The sequence below is a fragment of the Camelus ferus genome, chromosome 13 (assembly GCF_009834535.1).
Source record: "Camelus ferus isolate YT-003-E chromosome 13, BCGSAC_Cfer_1.0, whole genome shotgun sequence".
NCBI classification, from domain to species: Eukaryota; Metazoa; Chordata; class Mammalia; order Artiodactyla; family Camelidae; genus Camelus; species Camelus ferus.
The window spans coordinates 28,616,772-28,639,999 of NC_045708.1; the positions used below are offsets into that span (position 1 = coordinate 28,616,772).

The following is a 23,228-nucleotide window of genomic DNA, read 5'->3' on the forward strand; positions in this document are numbered from 1 at the left end:
GAACAGTTTTCTTTATTGCAGGACTGTTCAGAGATTTGACCAAGGAATCCTTTTTTTTTCTAGGGCTATCTCTCAGGTCTTTTGGTCGGTGGAACACACTTTGAGAAATGCCTGGTTTAGAGGAAAGACCACCACTGGCTTTGGAATCCTTGGCAAGTTACCTAATTTCTCTGAGTATTAATTTTCCTAACCTTACTGGGGATAATAATACTTGCCTTGGTGGTGGTGTGAAGAATAAATGAGAGGTATATAAAAACATTCAGCTTAGAGCTTGGTGTCTCATAAGTGGTCACGTGGTAGTTGTTATACTACACAGGATACTTGCCTTCTTCCCTGTACTTATGATAATAGTTCATTTTACTATTCCTTACTGTCCTTATCAGAAAATGAGGGAAGAGAAGATCAAATAATGAATTTTGATGAAATGTTTATATCTTTATTGAAGGTTTAGTGTTCAAAATAAAACTACTAAGTAATGTGGGAATGATTAGCAAAATTAACTTATTTTGTTCTTTGCTCTATTAATGAGTATTGAGATCAGAATGAATTTCCCAGTTAAATCAACTGACTTTTTATCCACTAAAAACAAACAACAACAAAAGATACCAAACTTTCATCTTTACTGCTTTGACATGTTATGTTATCAAAGTATTTTATTTTTCCTTTTTTCTAGTCAATAAGTTGATTGCACAAGAAGGACCTTTCTTTCTACAAATGCGAATAAAACATTTGTTGAAATCTAACTGCATTCCCCAGGCTACTGCTTTATCAAAACTATGTGCAGAATCTAAAGAAATTTCAAATGTGTCATCTTTTCAGCAAGCCTATATTACATGCTTATGTTCCATTCTTCCTAATGAAGATGCTATTAAGGAGGTGAGTAAAGCACATAACTGCTGTTGTCACTGACACTATGAATTTAATAGATTTTAGTAATTGTTGGATGGTAGGATGAAAACCAAGACTCTTTTTTCTTTCCCAGGCTACTGAAAAGTATCATTTTAATTGTATATTTAACTGTTGAACAGATTGAATATAAAGTTATGGCTTGTGGGTGGATTTGAAAAGTAGATAATTAAAGAATATGCAGATGGATGTTTATGTATTTAGGTGACGGTTTGCTTAGAAATCTTTAAATGTGAAAGCCATTTTTTCTTAAAGTAATGATTTCTCTCTGTTTGGAAAATGCAGAAATTGTTAATAGTGGTGTCAAGGGATAAACTAAGGAGAGTGGCACTTAACTTTAGCTTGTTACTTTATGTATTTAATTCTAAGCAGAGACATGTAGCACTTTAGAACTCAGGAATACATTTTGATCAGCAATTAAACGGACAAATAAGATCCTATGGAAAATATAATAAAGTGATTAAGACCTTAAACTATTTTATTAGTCAGATTGCATCCTTTTTAAAATAAACCCAATCATTGTTTTCCTTAGAAAAGTTAGAATTAGCTTTCTCTAATAGCTTTTGATAAATTATACAGAGAAAAATGAGTAATTCCTAGGCTGTGTTCCATCATGTACCTTTGATTCTTTTACCTGCCATTCAGCTCTTACTTACAGATCCTCATTTTACCTCTGTACTTTAGATGTAGGAATTCCCAGGATATGGTTCTATGCTGGAGTAATTCTTAAAATTTTAAGACAGTTTCGACTATAAATATTCTTACTCTCCAAATGAAACTCTCCATCTTTCCACTTCACTCCCTTTAATATACAGACTCTACCAGAACCAAGAATCTATCGATCTTACTAGCTTTTCACTCTCCTTTCCTTCATCTTCCCCAAGTACTCACATCCCTCCTTACTCTGCTTTTTCAAAGTCAATCATTATTATCACTCCCTTGCATAGACCCTCAATCCCTCTGCTGGTCTCTTCCTTACTTGTAGTTATTTGACTAACCTGTATCCTCATTATCCCTACATCTGCACCTACTCTATATCTTTACCTGCACCAGTGGGGCCATACTTGTTTGGAGAAGAACCTGCCAAATGTTTTTACTTTAATTCAGTTACACTGTATTTCTTTAGTCCAGTCCCTCTCCCACTCTCTTAGATTACTATCTCATACTTTTTCCTTTCTCTTTAAACCTACTGTACAGTACCTTCTCGCCCATCTCTCACTCTGCTGATGAACTTTTTTCTTATTCTCTGAGGGAGAAAAAAATCTTTGTATAGGATGTATCATAATTAGACTTACTGTGATGATCAGCTTGAAATATATAGAAATAGTGAATCACTATGTTGTGTAACAGGAACTAACATAGTGTTTTAGGCCAATTATACTTCAAAAATAAACTCATAGAAAAAGAGATCAGATTTGTGGTTACCAGAGGTTGGGGGGTAGGGGTGGGGGATTGGATGAAGGCAGTCAGAAAGTATAAACTTCCAGCTATAAGATAAATAAGTACTAGAGGTTTAATGTACAATATGATAATCAACACTGCTATATGTTGTATATGAAACTTGTTGAGAGAGTAAGACCTAAGAGTTCTCATCACAAGAAAAAATACTTAAATTTGGATCTAAATGAGAGGAGGGATATTTACTAAACTTAACTGTGATAATCACTTCATGATGTACATAAGCGAGATCATTATGCTTTACATCGTAAACTTATACAGTGCTGTATTTCAATATTATCTCAATAAAACTGGAAGAAGAAATAAATCCAATGATGATTTCTCAATTCTCATCTTTATCCATCTGAATTCTTTGTCTTTTAAACTTTTAACAGATTTTTCCACTTGGCTTCTAAGGTACACACTCTTAGTTTTCTGTCTGTTTGGCTGGTTGCTCTTTCTTATTTCTGCTTGTTCTTCCTCTTCATCTCTCTGATGATTGAATGTCATACTTTAGGGCTCTTTGTGTATGCTCGCTTTTCTACCTACGCGTATTCCCTCGGTGGTCTTTTGAACAAGCCAAGCATATTCCCTACCCTATCCCCCTACTCTGTCCTATTTTTCTTATTGCCTGTCATTGTTGTAAACATTCACAGATCCATCTGAAATGGCCTCCATCACTGTCTGTTCCCTTACCTACCTGTTTTTTCTTTATAGTTCATGTCACTACTTCTGGCCATCATATTTGCTTATTCTCTGTTTCCTCCCACTAGATTGAAAACCTTGTAAGGAAAAGGACATAGGTTTGTTCACTGTTGTAGTGCTACATTCTTGAAGAATATGTAGCCACATAGTAGGCAGGCATAAGGGGCTAAAATATAAGCCCTATATGCTTATTTATTTATTTGCAGTGCTGGGAAGAGCGAAGAGATGGGAGACTGTTTACCTCTAATAACAGCCACAATATTATGTGTTTGGGAAACTTAATCAGACTAAGATGTAGTAATGGTTATTCTCAGCACTTGATATGTACCAAAAGAATTCAGAAGCAAAAACCTTGGATTTGATTCCTCATCATCCTATAACATGTAACAACTTTTCCTTTAATCTCTCAGTTTGTTTATTTAAAACCTATTTTATTTTTAGCATTGTATCAGGCATTGGCAAATACATCAGAGCGTATATGGCTTAATTTGGTTACCAGACACAGTAATAGGAAGATAAGTACTAAGCTATATGATAGTGCCTCTAAATTCAGTAGAAGTGTAGAAATAGAAAATATCTTTGTAGACTGGTACATTTGGCTTTGTAAAAATTGATCCTTGATTTGGACCTTGAAATAATGGTGAAGTTTGGATAGATAGAAAGAATGGTTTTGGAATAACAGACTTTGGCAGTAAAGGCACAAATGAATGTGTACTTCATACGGAACCACTAGAGAACACCTTGCCTGGGGCAGAGAGTGGGTGGTAAGGTCTTGTGAGAGATAAGACCTGCTGGGTAGGAAAAAGGACAGCCTTGTAAACTCCAGTGCATTAGAACTTAGATTTGATGCAAATGTTTGCCAACCTTTGCTATACAAGATTCAGATTTTCCAGTGTATTATAACCATTAAATATCATTTAGTTGAACTTTCTATGTTTTACCAGTGATGAGACTGAGGCCAACATGGTAATGTTTCCAGGGCCCTACCTTCATTAAGCTAATTATTAAGTCAATCCCAGGCTGGCACACATCTCCTGGCTCCTTAGCCAGCCCTCTTTCCACTTTGCAACTTATTTCTAATTGGTAAACACTGATGAGTCATATTCTAATAGGAAATATCTTGGCAGTATATCATTCTATTCATAGTTTTATCTAGGTGTGATTTAAAACATTTTTATACTGATTGGAATTAATTTGTTAAATATATCAACACGAAACATTTGGTATACATTATAAAGTTGTTTTAAAAGCAACATTCTTACCATCATAATTAGCCTCTTATTCAGTAATGCTTTCTTTTGCAAATAAGAACAGAATTAAAGAGATCTTTAAGATTTGCTTTGGAATACCAAAGAATCACTAGATGTTCATTAATTGGATTTTAAAATCAGCATGTTCTACCCTAGCAGATACACACATTTGCCATCTACTTCAGCTGAGTTCAGGAGAAGGGTCAAATTAACTTGAGCAACAGCTGGGAATAAAAGTACTTGTATGTTGGCACCTGTGGGTATCACAATAATGGGTGTGTGTAATGGGAAACCTCTGCTGGGGAAGATTTAGCCAGACACATACAATTAAGATTAATTGACAGGGTCAGCTTGAAAGCCAGAATTCAGAACTCCATGGAATCCAGGGTTTCTAGGTTGTAAATAACTCCATTTAGAATTGAATGAGATGACAGTGCTATTAATTTTACATATGAAAGGACTTTAATGAACGTTACAGTTTAGCCATGGTCTGTTGTCCCAAGTGGATGTTTCCTATATTTTTTTCGTTATTGAAAGAGAAAATCTTGGCAGAGATCAAGTTTATCCACATATTATGTAGTGGACAATGATGTTTTTTAAACATGAAGCATTTCTGTTGTTATGAAGAGCCAAGAAATCTGTCTGCAGAGTTCTTGGCACAGTTAAGGTAGAGGTTCATTTCAGTTTTGATCCCTGAATGAACTAGTGTCTAATGTGGTTAACAGACACCGTCACAGAGGCTTGTTTCTTCTCTTGATGGGGAAAGGAAAAGACAAACAGAATCTAATTTACTCACCAGTCTGACGCTGTTGGGAATTGACATAGTCACTAGGTATATAAATGATAAACAGAGCAAATACATTTAAACAGGACCTATTGGGGATTCAATTTGGGAGTAGAAGAAACAGTAAACAAGAGCACAGAAATTCCAGATATAGCTTAAATAAGAAGATCTGGCTGGATCCTGCACAAGACAAAAATAAAGTGTATAATTAAATTAAAATTTATCCTTATGGTCATATGGAGAATGAGATGTACACTCAGAAAATACACTAAAGGTAGAAAGGCTGTATGAAGAAGTTGAGGATTTGCCTATTTAAATATTTTATCTTCTAAAGCAGAGTTCTTTAAGTAGTTCTTTTACATTGAAGAGACATTTTCCCAGAACTTAGTATGTATTTGGATCTCACTTGTATTCTCACTTTCATGGGTTATGTGTGGGTATTTTGGTTGATGTATGATTACACTGGAGGAGTCCTTACGGAGAGTTAGTCAGACACATCATTTTCAAGAATTCAGTAGGATATTTCAGGCTTCTCTCAGATACTCTCAGTCATAGGATTTAATTAGAAGTATCAGTGACCATTTATTTCTTTAAGAAACATACAAGTAACTACTCACTAGCATACTATTGCATACTATTGTGATATTGCTGCATTTTAAAAGAAGCCTGATTTTTAGAAGCAAAGCTTTTTGACCAGGTGATATCTATGAACCTAACAGGAATGATTCTCCCAAAGGTAGACCCAGGATTACTTGAAATGTAGGCTTGTTAACTGTAACTCACCCCTTTCTCCTACTCAGGGATGCAAATGAGACAAGTCTTATATATGAATAACCTTAAATCCACTTTGATTCCTTTTAGAAAAAACATTTACCAGCTTGTTTTTAAAATCTATTATTAGAAACAAATTATTTGCATTATACCCCAAAACTGATCAGGAAAATTTACTGGATTGAAAACCACTATTCTAGACAAAGGTAAATGATAAAATATTCCAGTAATGGCACTGGCCAGAATACTAGTTTACCTTGGTAGCCTAAACATGAAAATAACGTAAGAGAAATACAGCATCTCTGCCTACCTTCTTTTATGCCAGTTTGCTACCTCTCATGTCATTGATGTTTAATTTGCTGATTATTATGAAAGCCTTACAATCACATGTGTTCTTGTCACCACAGTTCATTTTCTGCAGTAGCCTTGGTACTGTACAATTTCTTTTTTCAACAGTATTAGATACTTTATTTTCAGATAATTTTAGGTTTACATGTTATTGTAAGAAATAATACAGGCATGCCCTCCAGTGACTTAATATATATTCATTGGAGACTCTACTAGGCACAAGAGATAAAAAGATGAACAAGACACAAGGGACAGCAACAGCAGACAGTATTTATACAATGTGAGACTTGAAGAAAGGTCTGTGCTGGAGTTGAGTTCCAAGTCATCAGTATTTGAAACCAGAGAGTGGAAGAGACTTAACTTTTTCAGAACTCTGGAAATTAATTAAAGGTTTACCACAATCCAAGAAGGTTTTATTCAAGAAAAACAGCTGAACCTAAGAACAGTGAGCTTAGTAGCATTTTAACTTGCCCTACTTCTCACTTCCCTCTCCCCAGCTTCACAGTAACTTTGAAAACCAGTAGGCTAGCAGCCACTCAAGGAAGCAGTATGATTTTGGAACTGTGCAAAAGCCCATCCTTACAGAACTGTCACTATTTGACCTATTTGGCAACTTTGTGAAAAGCTCTGTTCTCCGGATTTGTCTTCATTTGACTCAGAGTTCACTCTGCCAACAGCTTTGTCCCAGGGCATTTGTCAAAAACAATCAGTGGTAACTGTTTAACATGATAGTTGTCCGAGGTGACATGACCAGTTAAGCTCACAGAAAGCTGACAAAACAAGTTAAAAAAAAAAAAAAAGAAAAGAAAAGAAAAACTGGGATATGGGGTGTCCATAAAGGACTTTGAAAATCTCTGATATATTCCTAGTACTCTGAAAAGTAACACACATATATAGTGCTGTATGTCTGCCAAAGAATGACCTGAGAAGGTCCTAATCCCTCACCTCTTGTTTACCTTGAGGCTCTACACAAGTAGGAAATGGAGGGCAAGGCAGAGTTGTAAACTGCCTACTGAAATATGGAAAGCATGCCCCAACACACACACAGCTGCTTGGCAGAAGCAGAGAGACTTACTTGTTCAAGGTGTTTAAGCAATGTATTCAGCATCTTGAATAAAGTTAACCAAGCAGACTATAGTGGCCACACATGACAGAGAATACAGTTTTTACAGAATTATTCCAGAAAAGTCACTAAACAAACAATTAGTAACAATAATAAAACCCTAAAGAGGTGGAAAATTCTGGTTTCCAGAGTTGCCACTATGTTATTTAAAATATCCACTTACCATTATAAAGAAACATGATGGTCCATACACAGGGAAAAAGGCAGCCAACAGAAACTTAGGATGACCAGATGTTTGACTTATTAGAAAAAGACTTTATTATTTTTTTACATTATTTTTTATTGAGGTATAATCAGTTTAAGAAAGAGACTTTAAATCAGCTATTATAACTCAATTCTTTTTTTAAAAATTCCTTTTTTAATTTTTTATTTACAATGTATTAGTTTCTGATGTACAGCATAGTGATTCAGTTTTATATATATATATATATAAAATATATATATATATATATATATATTCTTTTCATGTTCTTTTTCATTACAGGTACTACAAGCCATTGAATATAGTTCCCTGTGCTATACAGTAGGACCTTGTTGTTTATTCTGTACATAGTAGTTTGTATCAGCCAATCCCAGACTCCCAATTTAAACCCTCCTTTCCCCCTGGTAACCATAAGTTTGTTTTGTATGTCTATGAGTCTCTTTCTGTTTTATAAATAAATTTTTGTGTCATTTTTTTTAGATTCCACATTTAAATTCTATATTTGTCTTTCTCTGTCTGACTTACTTCACTTAGCTCCATCCATGTTGCTGCAAGTGACATTATTTAATTTCTTTTTTATGGATGGATGTGTGTGTGTGTGTGTGTGTATGTATGTATGTATGTATGTATGTATCTACCTACCTCATTTTCTTTACTCATCTGTTGATACACATTTAGGTTGCTTCCAGGTCTAAGTGCTGCTGTGAACATTGGGGTGCATGTGTCTTTTCACGTTACAGTTTTCTCCAGATACATGCCCAGGGATGGGATTGCTGGATCATACAGTATCTCTGTTTTTAGTTTTTTAAGGAACCTTCATACTCTTCTCCATAGTGGCTGCACCAATTTACATTCCCACCAACAGTGTAGGAGGGTTCCTTTTTCTCCATATCTTCTCTAGCATTTATTATTTGTTGAGTTTTTGATGATGACCATTCTGACCAGTGTGAGGTACCTCATTATAGATTTGTCTTGCATTTCTGTAATAATTAGTGATGTTGAGCATCTTTTTGTGTGCCTGCTGGTCATCTGCATGTCTTCTTTGGAGAAATGCCTATTTAGAGTTCTGCCCATTTTTTGATTGGGTTGTTTGTTTTTTGATACAGAGCTGTGTAAGCTGCTTGTATATTTTGGAAATTAATCCCTTGTCCGTTGCATTGTTTGCAAATATTTTCTCCCATTCTTTTCATTTTGTTTATGGTTTCCTTTGCTGTGCAAAAGCTTTAAAGTTTAATTAGGTCCCATTTGTTTATTTTGTTTTTATTTCCATTACTCTAGGAAATAGATCCAAAAAAAAAATTTCTGCTGTTTATGTCAAAGAGTGTTCTGCCTATTTTCCTTTAGGAGTATAATAGTATCTGGTTTTACATTTAGGTCTTTAATACATTTTGAATTTATTTTTATATATGGTGTTAGAGAATGTTCTGATTTCATTCTTTTACATGTAGCTATCAAGTTTTCCCAGCACCACTTATTGAAGAAACTATCTTTTCTCTGTCATGTATTCTTGCCTCCTTTGTTGTAGATTAATTGACCATAAGTGCATGGGTTTATTTCTGGGCTTTCTATCCTGTTTCATTAAATACACTCAATTCTTGTCATTTGTGATAGTTATATTCTATACAGTCACCCCAAATACTGGATTAGCTAATACTTAAACTGTTGCTCCTAGGGGAAGTACAAGATTAGGTTTCTACAAGCCTCTGGTCAATCATTTTTGTCAACTGTTCAATACATAACCTAGTTTTATGTATACTTCTGTTTAAAGATACTTATTTAATTTATATTGTTGATTCAGTAACATTGAACTCATAGCCAGCAGCATTGTAACTCATGCCTCAGTGGAGCTTATTTGACACATGTATTTTCTCCATAAGGCACATCACAGCCTCTTGCGCTTAGGAACGTTAGACAGTACTTCAGCATTACACTTGGGTTATTTTAAACAGTGAAATCACCAATGAAAGATGCAAAAATGCAAAAAAAGTGGTACTAAATAGAACATGAAGAAGATGCTTGTTTACAGTATGAGAACTGAAACAAAAAGACAGAGTGACACCTTGCCATTATGTGCATGTTCATGAATGACTGCAAAAGCACTGTGAGTGTTGAATTTTGGGGTTAAAAATATAGAGAGCAGGGTAGACAGAATCTTCAAATAATGAAGATTTGTATATTCAAAGAACTAAAGCAACCAAATAAAGTATGAGAAAAATGTCTCAAGTAGACAATAGCAGTAAAGAAATAGAAAAAAGAACCGAATAGATTCTGGAGTGGAAAAGTACAGTAATTAAAATTAATTTGCTAGAGAAGCTCAACATCAGATTTGAATTAGTGGAAGAAAAAATCAGCAAACCTGAAAGAAAGAAGTCAGTTGAGATTATTCAGTCTGAGGAACAACAGAGCCCCCAAATACATGAGCTGACAGAGTTAAAAGTAGAAGTAGACCATTCAGATACAATAGTTGGAGATTTTAATACTCCACTTTCAATAGTGGATAAACCAACTAGACAATAAGGAAATGGAAGCCTTGAGCAACACTATAAAAACCTAGCAGGCATATGGAGAATACTCTATCCAAGAGCAGCAGAATAAACATTCTTCTCAAATGTACATGGAACATTCTCCAGGACAGACAGCTGTTGGGCCACAAAACAAGCTTTGATAAATTGAAAAGGACTGAAATCATACAAAGTATGTTCTTTGGCCACAATGGAAATTCTGATTTCTAGAAATCATAATAGAAGGGAATTTGGGAAATTCAGAAATGTGTGAAATTATGCAACATTGGAAACTGACTGTACATGTGTATATATATAAAATAAATATGTGAAATTAAACAACACTTCAAATAAACAATAGATCAAAGAAAAAACACAGAAGAAGTTAGAAAACACATTGAGATGAATGATAAAAACATGACAATGAAATTTATGGGCTGCAGCTAAAGCAACACTTAGGGGGAAATTTATAGTTATGAAATGTCAATCTTAAAATAGAAGAAGGATCTCAAATTAATTAACTTAACCATCTACCCTAAAAGACTAGAAAAAGAAGAGCAAGCTAAACCCCAAGCAAGAAAAGAGATAATAATGATTAGAGTGTAAGTAGAGAATACAAAATTAATAGTGAAAAGTAATTTTTAAAAGTTATTTTATTGAAAAGATCAACAAAATTAAATTTTTAGTTGGACTGAACAAAAAAATACTCAAATTACTAAAATCAGGAATGAAAGAGGACATCAGTATTGACGTTACAGGAATAAAAAGGATTTTAAGAACATACTATAAACAACTATATGCCAAAAAGTTAGATTTACATAAATGGACAATCTTAGAATGAAACAAATGACTAAATCTCACTCACAAAGAAATAGAAACTCTGAATATACCTATGACTATTAAAGAGATTGAATTTGTAGCTTAAAAACTTCCCACAAAGAAAAGCCCGTACCCACATGGCTTCACTAGTGAATTGTACAAAACATATGCAGAAGAATTTATACCAATCCTTCACAGTCTTCTAAAAGATGGAAGAGGAAGGACTGCTTCCAGACTCATGCAGTGTGCCCATTATCCTAATAACCAGAATATACTAAAACATCACAAGAAAGCAAGCTACAGACCAATATCACTAAAGAATATAGGTGCAAAAATCCTCAACAAAAACTAGCACAGCAGATCTAGTAGCATGTAAGTACAGTTGGCCCTCTGTGTCCCTGAATTCTGCATCCACAGATTTTTTTCAACCAATTGTGAATTGAAAATAGAAAAAATTTCCAGAAAGTTCCAAAAAGCAAAATTTGAATTTGCCACCACAGACAACTATTTACATAGCATTTACATTGTATTAAGTATTATAAATAACCTAGAGATGATTTGAAGTATACAGAAGGTTGTGCATAGGTTATATGTAAATACTATGCCATTTTACACACGGGACTTGAGCATCCATGGATTTCTGGTTTCCACAGGAGGTCCTGGAACCAGTCCCCCTCTGATACCTAGAGATGACTGTCTGCACCTTGACTGTGTAGAATTTATCACAGGAATGCAAGTCTGGTTTAAATCAATCAATGTAGTATACCATATTAATAGAATAAAGGACAAAAGTTACATGTTTATCACAAGAGAGACAGAAAAAGCATTTAACAAGATCCTACACCCTTTCATGTTGAAAACACTCAGCAAACTAGGAATAGCAGACAGACTGACTTCCTCAGCCTGATATAGAGCATCTGTGAAAACCCAGAGTTGACATTGTATTTAATTATGAAAGATTGAGTGGTTTTCCCCTAAGATCAGGGACAGCACAAGAATATCTCTTCTTGCCACTTGTATTCGATATTGTCCTAGAAGTTTTAGAGCAGTTAGGCAAGAAAATAAAAAGAAAAGGCGTCTGCATTGGAAAGAAAGATGTGTAAGTATTTCTGTTTGCATATATCATGATCTTGTATGTAAACAATCCAATATACAAAAATCATTTTTATTTGTATACATCTAACAATAAACGATATGAAAATAAAATTAAGGAAACAATTCCATGTACAATAGGATCAAAAAGAATAAAATATTTAGGAAAAAAATTTTAAAAAGCGCAAAAGTTGTACACGGAAGACTTGAAAATTTTTGTTGAAATAAGCTCTAAAATAGAACAGCATCCCGTATTCATAAATCAGAAGACTTAATATTGTTAAGATGGCAGTACTCTCCAAATTGATCTTCAGGTTCAATGCTATTTCTAATCAAAACTCCACCTTCCTCATTTGCAGAAATTGACAAGCTGATCTTAAAATACATGTGGGAATTCAGCGGACCCTGGATGGCCAAAACAATCTTGTAAAAGAACAAAATTGGAGGACTCACACTTCTTTATTTCAGAGCTAGTTTACTAAAAAGTTTTCAGTAATCAAGGCAGTGTGGTACTGGTAAAGGTAGGCAAAAAGATCAGTGTACTAGAATTGAAAGTCCAGAAATAAGCCCTCACACTTATGGCCAATTGATTATCTACATGGATGCCAGGATAATTCAATGGAGGAAAGAATAGTCTTTTCATTGGATGGTTCTTTAACAAGTGGGTATCTACTTGCAAAAGAATGAAGTTGAATCCTTAATACCACATGCAAAAATTAACTCCAAATGAATCATAGACTTAAATGTAATAGCTAAAGAAGATACAGGAATAAATCTTTTAAGACCTTGGATTAGGCATGGATTGTTTCTTATATCTGACACTAAAAACACAGGTGACAGAAGGAAAAATAAATAGGACTTCATCCAACTTTGTGAGTCAAGGGCAAAAAGTAAAGAGTTCATCTACAGAATGGGAGAAAATATTTGCGAAGTGTGTATATATATGTATATAAAGGGCTTGAATCCAGAATATATGGAGAAATAAAGATCAATAATAAAACAAATAATCCAGTTTTTTAAATGGTGAAAGGATTTTTTTTAATCATTAGAAATTTTTTGAGCAGTAAAATTGGAAAGTACAGAGTTCTGGTACGTATCCCCTTACTCTCAGCTTCACCTATTGACATCTTGACATTGGTGTGTTACATTTGTTACAGTAGGTGAGCCAGTACATTATTACTTATTAAAATTCATAGTTTACATTAGGCTGTGCTCTTGGTGGTGTACATTCTGTAGGTTTTGACAAACCTAAAATGACATGTATCTACCATCACAGCATCATGCAGAATGGTGTCCCTGCCCTAAAAATTTCCCATATTCTGCCTATTCATTCATCCCTCCCTCTCCCCTGCCATGCCCCTGGCAACCACTGATCTTTTTTACTGCCTCCATAGTTTTACCTTTTCCAGAATATCATGTAGTTGGAATCATACGGGGCATAGTTTTTTCAGATTGGCTTCTTTCACTTAGCAATATGCATTTAAGATTCCTCCATGTCTTTCTGTCTCTCTCTTTTTTAATGTTATTGTCAAACTCAAATTGCCCTTATTTAATTTTTTTAAACAACAAAGTCCATGGTTAGGGGTCAGTCTTTGTGCTATGCATTCTGTTATCTCAAGTTCTCAGGAGTCTGGTCTGCTGTTTATTGTGCCTCTGATATTTCCTGGAGTGGCTTGTTTATTTGTGCTTTTTATAGTTTGGGACTGAGTTTTGGTCAGGGGTAGGGAATTCTTCATGTCTGAGAATTCTCATAGTCTGTAGTTAGCATATATATCTATAAATCATTTTTATGTTTGCTTCTGCCAGGTGATTCAAAGCTGTTACCAGCCAGTATCTTCTTTTTATTTTGTTTTTCTCAGTTTGGGGTTTTTAGACAACAGAGTGGTGTTATATCAGACTCCAGGTTTGAAGGAGGACAGGTTACAAATTCTCAAAATGTTTTTTTTAATCCCACAAAAGCCCAAGGTGAAACAAACATGTTTTCCTGGCTCTATCTTTTTATTTTCTATTTATTTATTTATTTTTTAAGTCCAACTTTTCTCTGAGATTTTAGCTCTTCAGGGGTTCCAACTTTATGCAGAAGGGCTCGGTGCCAGCTTCCTATCTTTGAGTTCTTTCTTTTATCATCTCCTAACTACGACTTGTAAAATCCAAGCCTCTTAGTGAAATTATCAGCAATCCAGCAAGTTAAGGCAGTTGTCCAGTCACACCTAAACACTTTTTCCTTTGATATTTTTTGCTTTCTTGAGTGTTTAGCTATGTATTTATAAAACATGTTTCTTGTGTTTTATCCAGGATTTCTAAGTGCTTTGTCACAGGAACATTTTCAGACATTACTCTTATCAAGTCCAGGTCTTTGTTTTTATTCCTTCCTCATCACCAGGGCTGGCAGGAAAGTATGTAACCATTATATACTAAATTCATAGGGCAAGGTGGTATGTTTTCATTTTTTGATAATTGTGTTTTCCAGTATTAGCCACTTTATGCCTTTATCCTAAAAATTTTGATACTGCTAAATTCTAACGCCATTGATAGTGCTTATGCATGATCTATATTTTTGTGTCATTAAATTTGTCAGACTTTTGTTACGAAGTAGATCTTGATAAGGAAAGATCTGAAGTGACAGGTTAGGACTTGGAAGAGGCTTAAGGTGAGGGCATGGTGTGGAATGAATGATCCTGAATAGTGTTTCAGGTGCTTCTAAGTTCTTAGCTGGTTCTGCTCACAGTCCATTAATTCCAATTTAGTAAATGTTCATTGACTACCCTTAGAAATAAAACAATCACCATATTCCTTGTCTTCAAAGAGAACAAAGATGGGTATACAGTTTCCTTTCTAGGCAGTCATAGTGTGTTGTCATTTCTACTGTTAAAGCATCTCAACATAGCATAGTGGCTAAGAGTATGGACCCTGGAGCCAGATTGTCTGGGCTAGATCCTGGGATGTTTACTACCTATATAACCATTGGCAAGTTGCTTAATTTCTCTGTGCTTTGAGTTTTATAATTTGCAAATGGGGATAACAGTAATTCACCTACATTGTAGGGCTGTTGTGAAGATGTAATAATTTAGTTAATGTAAATTTGTAGAACGGTGCCTGGCATATAGTAATGCTGTATAAGAGTTAGAAATATTATCATCATTATTATTTTCCATTGCTTTTTTTTCTTCACATCTCCTTATTGCTCTCTTTCGCGACAGTCCGCTTGCCCTCTCTTGTCTGTCTCATGGGCTGATAAAAACTCTTACTTGAGTCACAGCAGAACATTAGGGTAAAAGAACAAATATATAATCAACACAATTGTACCTTTCTTTTAAATAGGTACATAATTGCAGTAGTCATATATTGAATCCAGTAGTATAACTATATTGTATTATTAATGAGGTGTTAGAAGTATGTCATTATAATTTGCCTGAATTTTTCTGTTTATTTTATTTATCGTATCTCTTTTCCCTCTATATTCAAGAAAATACAAGTATTTGGGGCAAAATACTAAGATTCTCTTCAACTAAAAAAATGTTAACTGAGTGCTTATTTGTCATACAATGATCTGAAGCAGGCAGTGACGGGGAATAAAAGTATGAGATAAGGTATGGTATCAGGTTTTAAGGGATGAGTCTATAAGGAGGGACAGATAACAGACTGAAGAGGCTCTGGCATCAGTTTCTTTATTTGTAAAAGCAATCAGGGTTTTTTTTTTTTTTTTATTACTTAGTTAAATGAAAGTGCTGAATAAGTCTAGAAGGATATTCCTGTGTTAATAGTCTAGATAAGTGTGGGTCAAATGAGTTCCTAATCAGAAGGTTATACAAAAAACCCCACCATAAAATCGTCCTACTTTCTCAGTAGAAACCTATTTATGGAAGTAAAACAATCAAGTTAATAGATATTAAAAATGTGTGTAAGGTGCCATGCTTAGATGTTATGGACCTCACAGTCAGAAACTTCATTATCAAGCATACAATTGTATTCCAAATGTCAGGTAAACAAACAGCAGTATTAAGCACGAACTAGAAGAATGTTAGTATTTCAGGTTTACTAGAAAATGTATAATATTGGAGAAAGTTGAAGGTAAGTTTGAGAAGTTGGTAGATTAGTCCTGTGCAGGGGCCTGGTTACCAGAATTCCCTGTGGTAGGCTCAGAAGGCACTGATGCACTGGAATAACAGAAGCTTCTACTCCTAGGAACTCTCTAGACTTGATGTTCCGGCAGTAGTGCTGTGCTGCCCTTGGCTATATTCCAGTGTTTCTGTGCCTTCAGTCCTGTGCTCACTCTTCCCTTCTAGGCCCTTGCATTTGCTTTTCTTCCTGTCTGGAACAGTTTTCTTATTTCTCTCTACTCTTTCCCATGGCTTATTCCTGTCCATCCTTTATTTCTCATATTAGTTGTTTTCAACCCATCAAGCTTGGGTTAGATTTTTCTGACCTGAGGTATTTGAAAAATACTCTATACTCCCCCAGTGTAGCATTTGACATACATTATAAACCTGCTTCCTCATTTATTATCCCTGACTAAACCATGAGTTCCATGAGGGCAAAAATTAGGTTGGTTTGTATCCCCAATATTTAACACAGTACACAGAGGCAACTTAATAAATAACACTGCTTTGACTGACAGACAAATGCATTTTAACATGACTATTCTCCTTCCTATGGGATTTTGTGCACAGAGGATTTTGGATATTATTTATAAGACTGCTCTTGTCCTCAGGGAGTTTATAATCTAGTTGGAGAGCCAGAGTAAAAGCACACACAAAGGTAAAATAATAAAAGATAAAGATCAATATTAGCCACTAGTTCAGTAGTTGACTCAAAGTAGAATAAAAAAATTGCCCAATTAAAAATGTTGACAACATGTTGTGAATTCAGAGCAGGGCAAGAGATCATTGGATGTCAGAGTAGTATATAAATGAATACTTGATAGGAGAAAAAGAGTCAGTTGGATATTGAAGGCTGGAAGGATTGTCTAGGCAGGTGAGAGGAAGCGAGACTATTTAGGCCTGTTATATGCTAACTGTGAGTGTTCATCTGTAGAGTGGAAATGGAAATAATAAAATTATATATGCCTTATAGATTACTAACCCATATTGTTCATATCATTTCTTCCTCCCCTATCATTTTATTAAATTTTTTCTTAAAATGTGTATTTCTAATTTACTTCATTTTTGTCTCTTTTTTAACAGTGGTTTCAAAAGATGAATGCCTGTATATCTGAAATGTACCTTTTAAAATGTAAGGGCTTCCCTGTAGGAATAAAATGGCACGAGATTAGGTTTTTATTTTGTTTACCACAGTTGACTTGAGACAAGAAATAATCTCTTCTTAGGCTCATTTTTCATTTGTGAAGTAGAAGTAATATTGCCTGCCTTACCAATCTTACAGATTTTATCGTGTTGGTAAAATGAGATACTATAATAAGTTATTTGAAAAGGATAAAAAATGTTCTAGAAATGCACGTTGTATGTTATTCCCGCTCTAATTTATATGTCTGACTTGAGAGAGCTTCTTGTGCTATTTCTCAGTTTGGAGATATTGTATTCCTGCCAAAATCAGATTTTAGAATTCTTGGTTTTCAGCAAGAGCTTTAACATGGTATGGATGGTAGGTGGTGTTTGCTCTGAACAGCTGTTTTTACTTGCTGTGGAATTCTCACTTTGATCCTTCAGTCAGTGCAATGTTAAGTGGTTATGTGTTGGGTATTTCCTCTCTGGATGACCCTTCAGATTCATTTAGCTCTGAATGAGGACATAGTTGTTTAGGGCATCAGTAAAATTCCGTCTTCATGATGTATAATGAGGTCTTTTTAATTTTTTTTCTGAAGCCTGAATTTAACTTTAATTATGTTTAGGTTTTAACAACTTAACTTTCCCTCCTAACACTCGTTAGATATAAATTTGCATTAAGAGTGATTTTGCATCTGGGAGTGATCTTTTGAAATACTTCCTAGTGTTCTCAAGGTTCACTTTCTTTTTTTTCTTTTTTCCTCTTTTGAAAATTTATATATTTCATGAAAATATTTGTTGTCCAACATTTTATTTATTTTTATTGAAGTATAGTTGATTTACAGTAATGAAAACAACTTTTAACAGCACTTTTAAAGTGCTCCCTTGTTGCCAGTCCCTTTTAAAATGTATTTTTTGAAGACTTAACTGTAACTTCAACAGGCACACATATCACATTTTAAAAAATTGAGGTATAATTGATATACAGCGTTATAATAGTTTCGGGTGTGCAACATGATTCGCTATTTGTATATATTGTCAGATGATCATCACAATAAGTCTAGATAACATCTGTTACCATACATAGTTCCAGAAATCTTCTTTCTTGTGATGAGAGCTTTTATGATGTGCTCTCAGCAACTTTTAAATGCACAGTTCAGTATTATTAACTACAGTCATCATGCTGTACAAAAACATTATAAAGTCTTACAGTATTTGAGGGAGCTTCTGTTATTCCCGCTTTACAGATGAGGAGACGGAGGTACTGTATTGCTAAGAAGTTACGTAGCTTATCCAGGGTCACACAGCTACTAGCTATAGAGCTGAAGAGAATATACACAGTCTGGTTCTAGAAAAATTGCTTTTAACCACTGCACTACACTGCCTATTATGTCATTACTTTATCTTTGTAAAGATTAGAAAACACAGAATTAAATAAGATTCCGTTTGTAAACATAAACTTTTTACCCTGATTAAACTTGATTCATTGATTCCATTCATCAGCATGTATTTACTGTCTTCTGTGTTCCAGACACTGTGATAAGTGCTGAGTTTTGAACAAGATGTGTGTAGCCCCTGACTTCATGGATTTTATATTCTAGCAGAGAAGACATGCTCATAAGTTGTTCGACTGATTGAATTACAATTTTGATAAATGCTGTAAAGGAGGAATTTGAGAGGAGAGTTTTTGCTGGGGATTCTAACGTGGTCTTAGAAGTTAGGGAAGGATTCCATGAACAAATGGTACTTGAACTAAGCTGTGAAAGAAGCCTTGTTGTGCCTACCTGAGGGTATGACTAAAATTAGAGACTTTGAACTACCTATTGGAACTGCATAGCACTCTAGAAGAAATAAGCTAAACTTTGCCCTAATACACACCTAACTTATTATTTTGTATATTTGGTGTCTAGTGTAATTGACATTTATAATGATGACACACCCATGAAACAAGATTATGTTCTTCATATTCTGTTTATTAAGACAGGAAAGTGATAACAGAGAGTGAGAAATGGTCTTTAAAAGTCTTATTTTGCTAGTATACAAAAAGAGCCACAGAAAATTCTAATTTGCCCAGAGATTTTTTTCCCCCTGATGCCTATAAATAGTATGAATGGAAAAGATACATTTCTGAAAGTGTTTTAGTAGTTTGAAAAAGTCAGTTATTCAGAAGATTTTTTCCTTAATTATATGAGAAAATATATTAATATAGCATTTATGTTTATAACAGTTTCTCAACTGGCCTTTAGCCCTACTGGGAGTAAGGGTAAGCTTTGTATTTTTCTATCTGTAACTAGAGTGGCTTGAATAAAATTGAAAAAGAAAGAAAAAAGATGAGAGTATCTCAGGTGAATATAGCCTGAAGTTATGTGACATTTGATTTGTTTATAGAGTAATAGTGTTCATGAGTAATTTTTTTTAACTGTAGAAAATGTTTTTATCTGTGTTGGGTTTAATATTTTGTTATATGAAATAGTCATTCCAGAAGACTCAGCCATATTAGTTGATAGAAGAAAGTTTAAATCCCTCTAATTATTGCTTCATCAGCTATCAAGGATAGAAAACGTTATAAAGAAGCTTCATGTTATATAACAAAGTTTACAGAAAAGCCACCATTTACTTTTTGACTTAGTCATCTTATTTTTGATAGATTGCAAAGGTCGACTGCAAAGAAGTACTAGACATCATATGTAATCTGGAATCCGAGGGTCAGGATAACACAGCCTTTGTTCTTTGTACGACTTACCTTACCCAGCAGCTCCAAACTGCAAGTGTATATTGTTCTTGGTAAGTATATTTAGTTTTTATTCCCTTTATTTGTTAGTACATTTTATACAGCATTTAGGATTTACATAAAACACTGGTTTGTTTAAAACTTTAAGTCTAAGCAGATTAAAGGATGACATGAGAATTAAATCTTGTTTATAAGCTAAACTATGTAATTTAAAATATTATTGGTTTAATCTTTTCCAGAAGAGTCCAAAAATAAAGAACAAAAAGCTTGAGCTCCTCTTGATTATTCCATAGAGTGTTGTCTGTTAGCTTTAATATATATGTATTCTTTGAAGATAAAATTATGGCAGTATGAACCAAATTGGTGTTAGTTTGTTTTCCTTTACATTTTTCATATCTTCTGATAGTCACTTTCCTCCTCTTGTTTGGAACTCACTAATTATCTAGGTTTCTAGGTTAAACTTCCAGTAGAGAAGGAAATCCATTTGAATAGTAATCTTTTTTGCAACTTTGATACTGTTTAGCAGAATTGCATTATTTGATTTTAATTCAGTTTATATCCTGTTTGCCCACAGAGTACTTAGTTGCTAAAAAGGAAATAGTAAGTGTAATGTATGGTTCTTTCATTCTGCCTGTATTGAAGCTATTTAGGCCAGAGGGACAAACCTGGTACACAGGAAACCTCTAAAATGCATGACACTGTCAATAAGTATCAGATTAGTGGTATGGATTAATGCTAAGAAAGATATCAGAGAGGACATAGTATTTGAGCTTTAATTTAAAGAATGGGTTGGATTTGCATAATCTTGATTAGAGGACCTTTGAGTATTTCAGAACCTGAGGGTGGCTTGAAGTTGGAAATGAGCAATGAGCATTTTATTTACAGGAAAACCTAGTGAAGCCTTTCGTATGCTTCAGCCCTTATTGATCTCCCTCTGGAGCATCTGTATGTATTTGTAAAGTTTGCGTTTTTATGTTACTGTATTTCTTTTCATTTACTTTTTTTTGTAGAAATATTATTTTGTTCCGTAAGTTATCTCATCCAGTCCTTGTAATAATCATTGTGCATACAGATGAGGCAGTGGAGGATGAGAGAGATTGAAGTCTTTTGATTGCCTGAGGTCTCAAGCTAGAGTGATAGAGCTGAGAGTAAAGCCCAGGGTTTTTGACTCCTAATTCATTGCTGTTTTCTTCTATACAGTTGTTTTCTTGGCACAGGGCCAGAATTCAGAATTGCAGCCTTCTATCACCAAGTCCTCTGTGCTAGAGTTCCATCTCCTGTGAGAAAGGAGATAGTAGGATAGGAACTTAAATATGTTTTGTAATAATCATTGTGGACATTTTGTTAGGGGGGAAAAAAGGGTAATATAAGTAAAAAGAGTTTTAGCAGAGCAGTGACGTTTTTGATCACTAAATCAAGTAGAAGAATTCATTTTTCATGCATTAGAGATTAAAGGTTTTAGCTTCAGTAAAGCAGATGTATATACTTGTGGAACAACTCCACTTTTTCTTTTTACAGTTTTCTTTGCCTATAATGAAAAAATATCTGCTAGTTATAGCTAGGTTTTTAGTGCAAAGAATACCTGAAATCATATATGAGATGTTACAGATTACGAAGTGTTTTTTAAAACTATAGTCACGCAGTTCTTTTAATATGCTTGGTACAGCTTCCCTTTTTTTAGTGGCTCTAGGATTAATGCTGTTCCCCTGCAGCAGGAAGGGATTAACAGGGATTTCCCTCTTGTTGGCCTCCTGAGGAGCTATAATGAGTAAAGGAAAGGAAAGAAAATCTTTAATCACTTCACACTTGCAATTCAAAGAGAAATAGAGTATAAAATTTTAGAATTTGAAAACTTTTTTTTGTTTTGTTTTTTGTTTTTTTTGCTCTTCTATTATTTCCCAAAGGCTTTTTTTTTTTTTTTTTTTTTTTTTTGTAGTGGGATATTGGAGATAGAATAGCCATAGCATAAAACAGTGAACTTTACTAAGGAAAATGAATCTCAGGAATTCTGTTCTAATACAATAGATTCTTTTGTTGTACTGGAGATTTCCTGTGTTGAGGATAGTGGGCTACATGGATTTTTTGTCTAGAAAAGGAAAAAAACTTATTAAGTGGTATTTTTGATATGACAGTTATAAAAATATGACAGTAAAGTTGCAATATGATAATAAAAGCTGTCAGTTACTTTTAAATACATATATTGGAATTTATTAAGTGTCATTCTTGAATTTAGTCACTATTGAAGATATCTGAAAGGTAAATTATATACTTATCACCTAAAAGAGAAATTTCCTTCAGAGACATTTTCAAATTACAGTAAACTATATCTTACTATTTTATAGCAGTCATCATATTATTGATCTCAAAAGGCATTATCACTTAGCTTATTCATTAAACTTGACCCCTAAAGATTTTGGGCTGTTTGTAAAAGTCAAAGAGGTGCTGGAGGAACGAGTTCCCTCAAGATGCCTAGCAATGGTAACATAATTAGAGTAGCCATGCAAGTGAGAAAGATAACCATTTTGAATGGGACAGTGTACATACAGATGCGTAATTACTGCTGCTATGTTAAAAATAAAATTATACAGTTGAACTTTAAACCTTCACACTAAGCTTTCAATGTGTATTTGATGGGTTGACCTTTGCTTTCTGTAATCTCTCTGAGTTTAAATCTTGTATGTTGTGTATTTGTGTTTCTTTAGATATATTTTCGTGTCTGTTTTCTCTCAACTAGACTGTGAGATATACCAGTGTTGCCCGGTTGTCTAATTTACAATTGAGTCCCCAGCACCTGGCAAAAACCAGATCCAGTGTTTAACTGAATTTTGTAGGGAGGGAAAAAGAGGTCATGAAAATCAATATTTGCATGGACTTTCTTTAAGGGATGGTCATTCCTTAAATCCAAAAAGTGCTCTTTGTCCCATTTCTAAAATGCCTGAATTCTAGATCACAGTGTGACATTGTGGGCCTCCTGCTTTGCAGAAACACAGTATAGTTTAAATTTCTTGCTTGGGAGCTAGATCTCCACTAAAATATGTTTCCTGCTATTAATAGAACTGTATTTCCTTTCCAGTTTTTCTGAGTTTGTATACATTTTGTTGTCTTGAGGTAGACAGTGGGCTAATTTGAGGGTATAATAAATCATCTGAACATTGGAAGCATCCATACAGTGGAATCATTTTCAATATATTCTTTAATGGTTGTCCATTTAAAAAAAAAAAAGATCATTGTAGTCATTGCGGTAGTATTGTCCTAGTGCTTATATGGTCCAGCAGGCTGTAAGTTGCTGTTGGTGGTTTCATTGTTCTGTTGTGCAGATTTGAATGGATGATTAAAG

General features: G+C 34.3%; 1 protein-coding gene across 1 annotated transcript in view; it reads left to right on the top strand.

The window, feature by feature from the left end:
• The window catches only part of RLF (RLF zinc finger), a 71,801-nt gene that overhangs the window by 37,133 nt on the left and 11,440 nt on the right, over positions 1 to 23,228 (top strand). The window contains exons 5-6 of the mRNA XM_006188041.2: positions 674 to 876; positions 19,808 to 19,944. Coding sequence (XP_006188103.2) covers positions 674 to 876; positions 19,808 to 19,944 — 340 coding nt within the window. The remainder of the gene's footprint in view (positions 1 to 673; positions 877 to 19,807; positions 19,945 to 23,228) is intronic.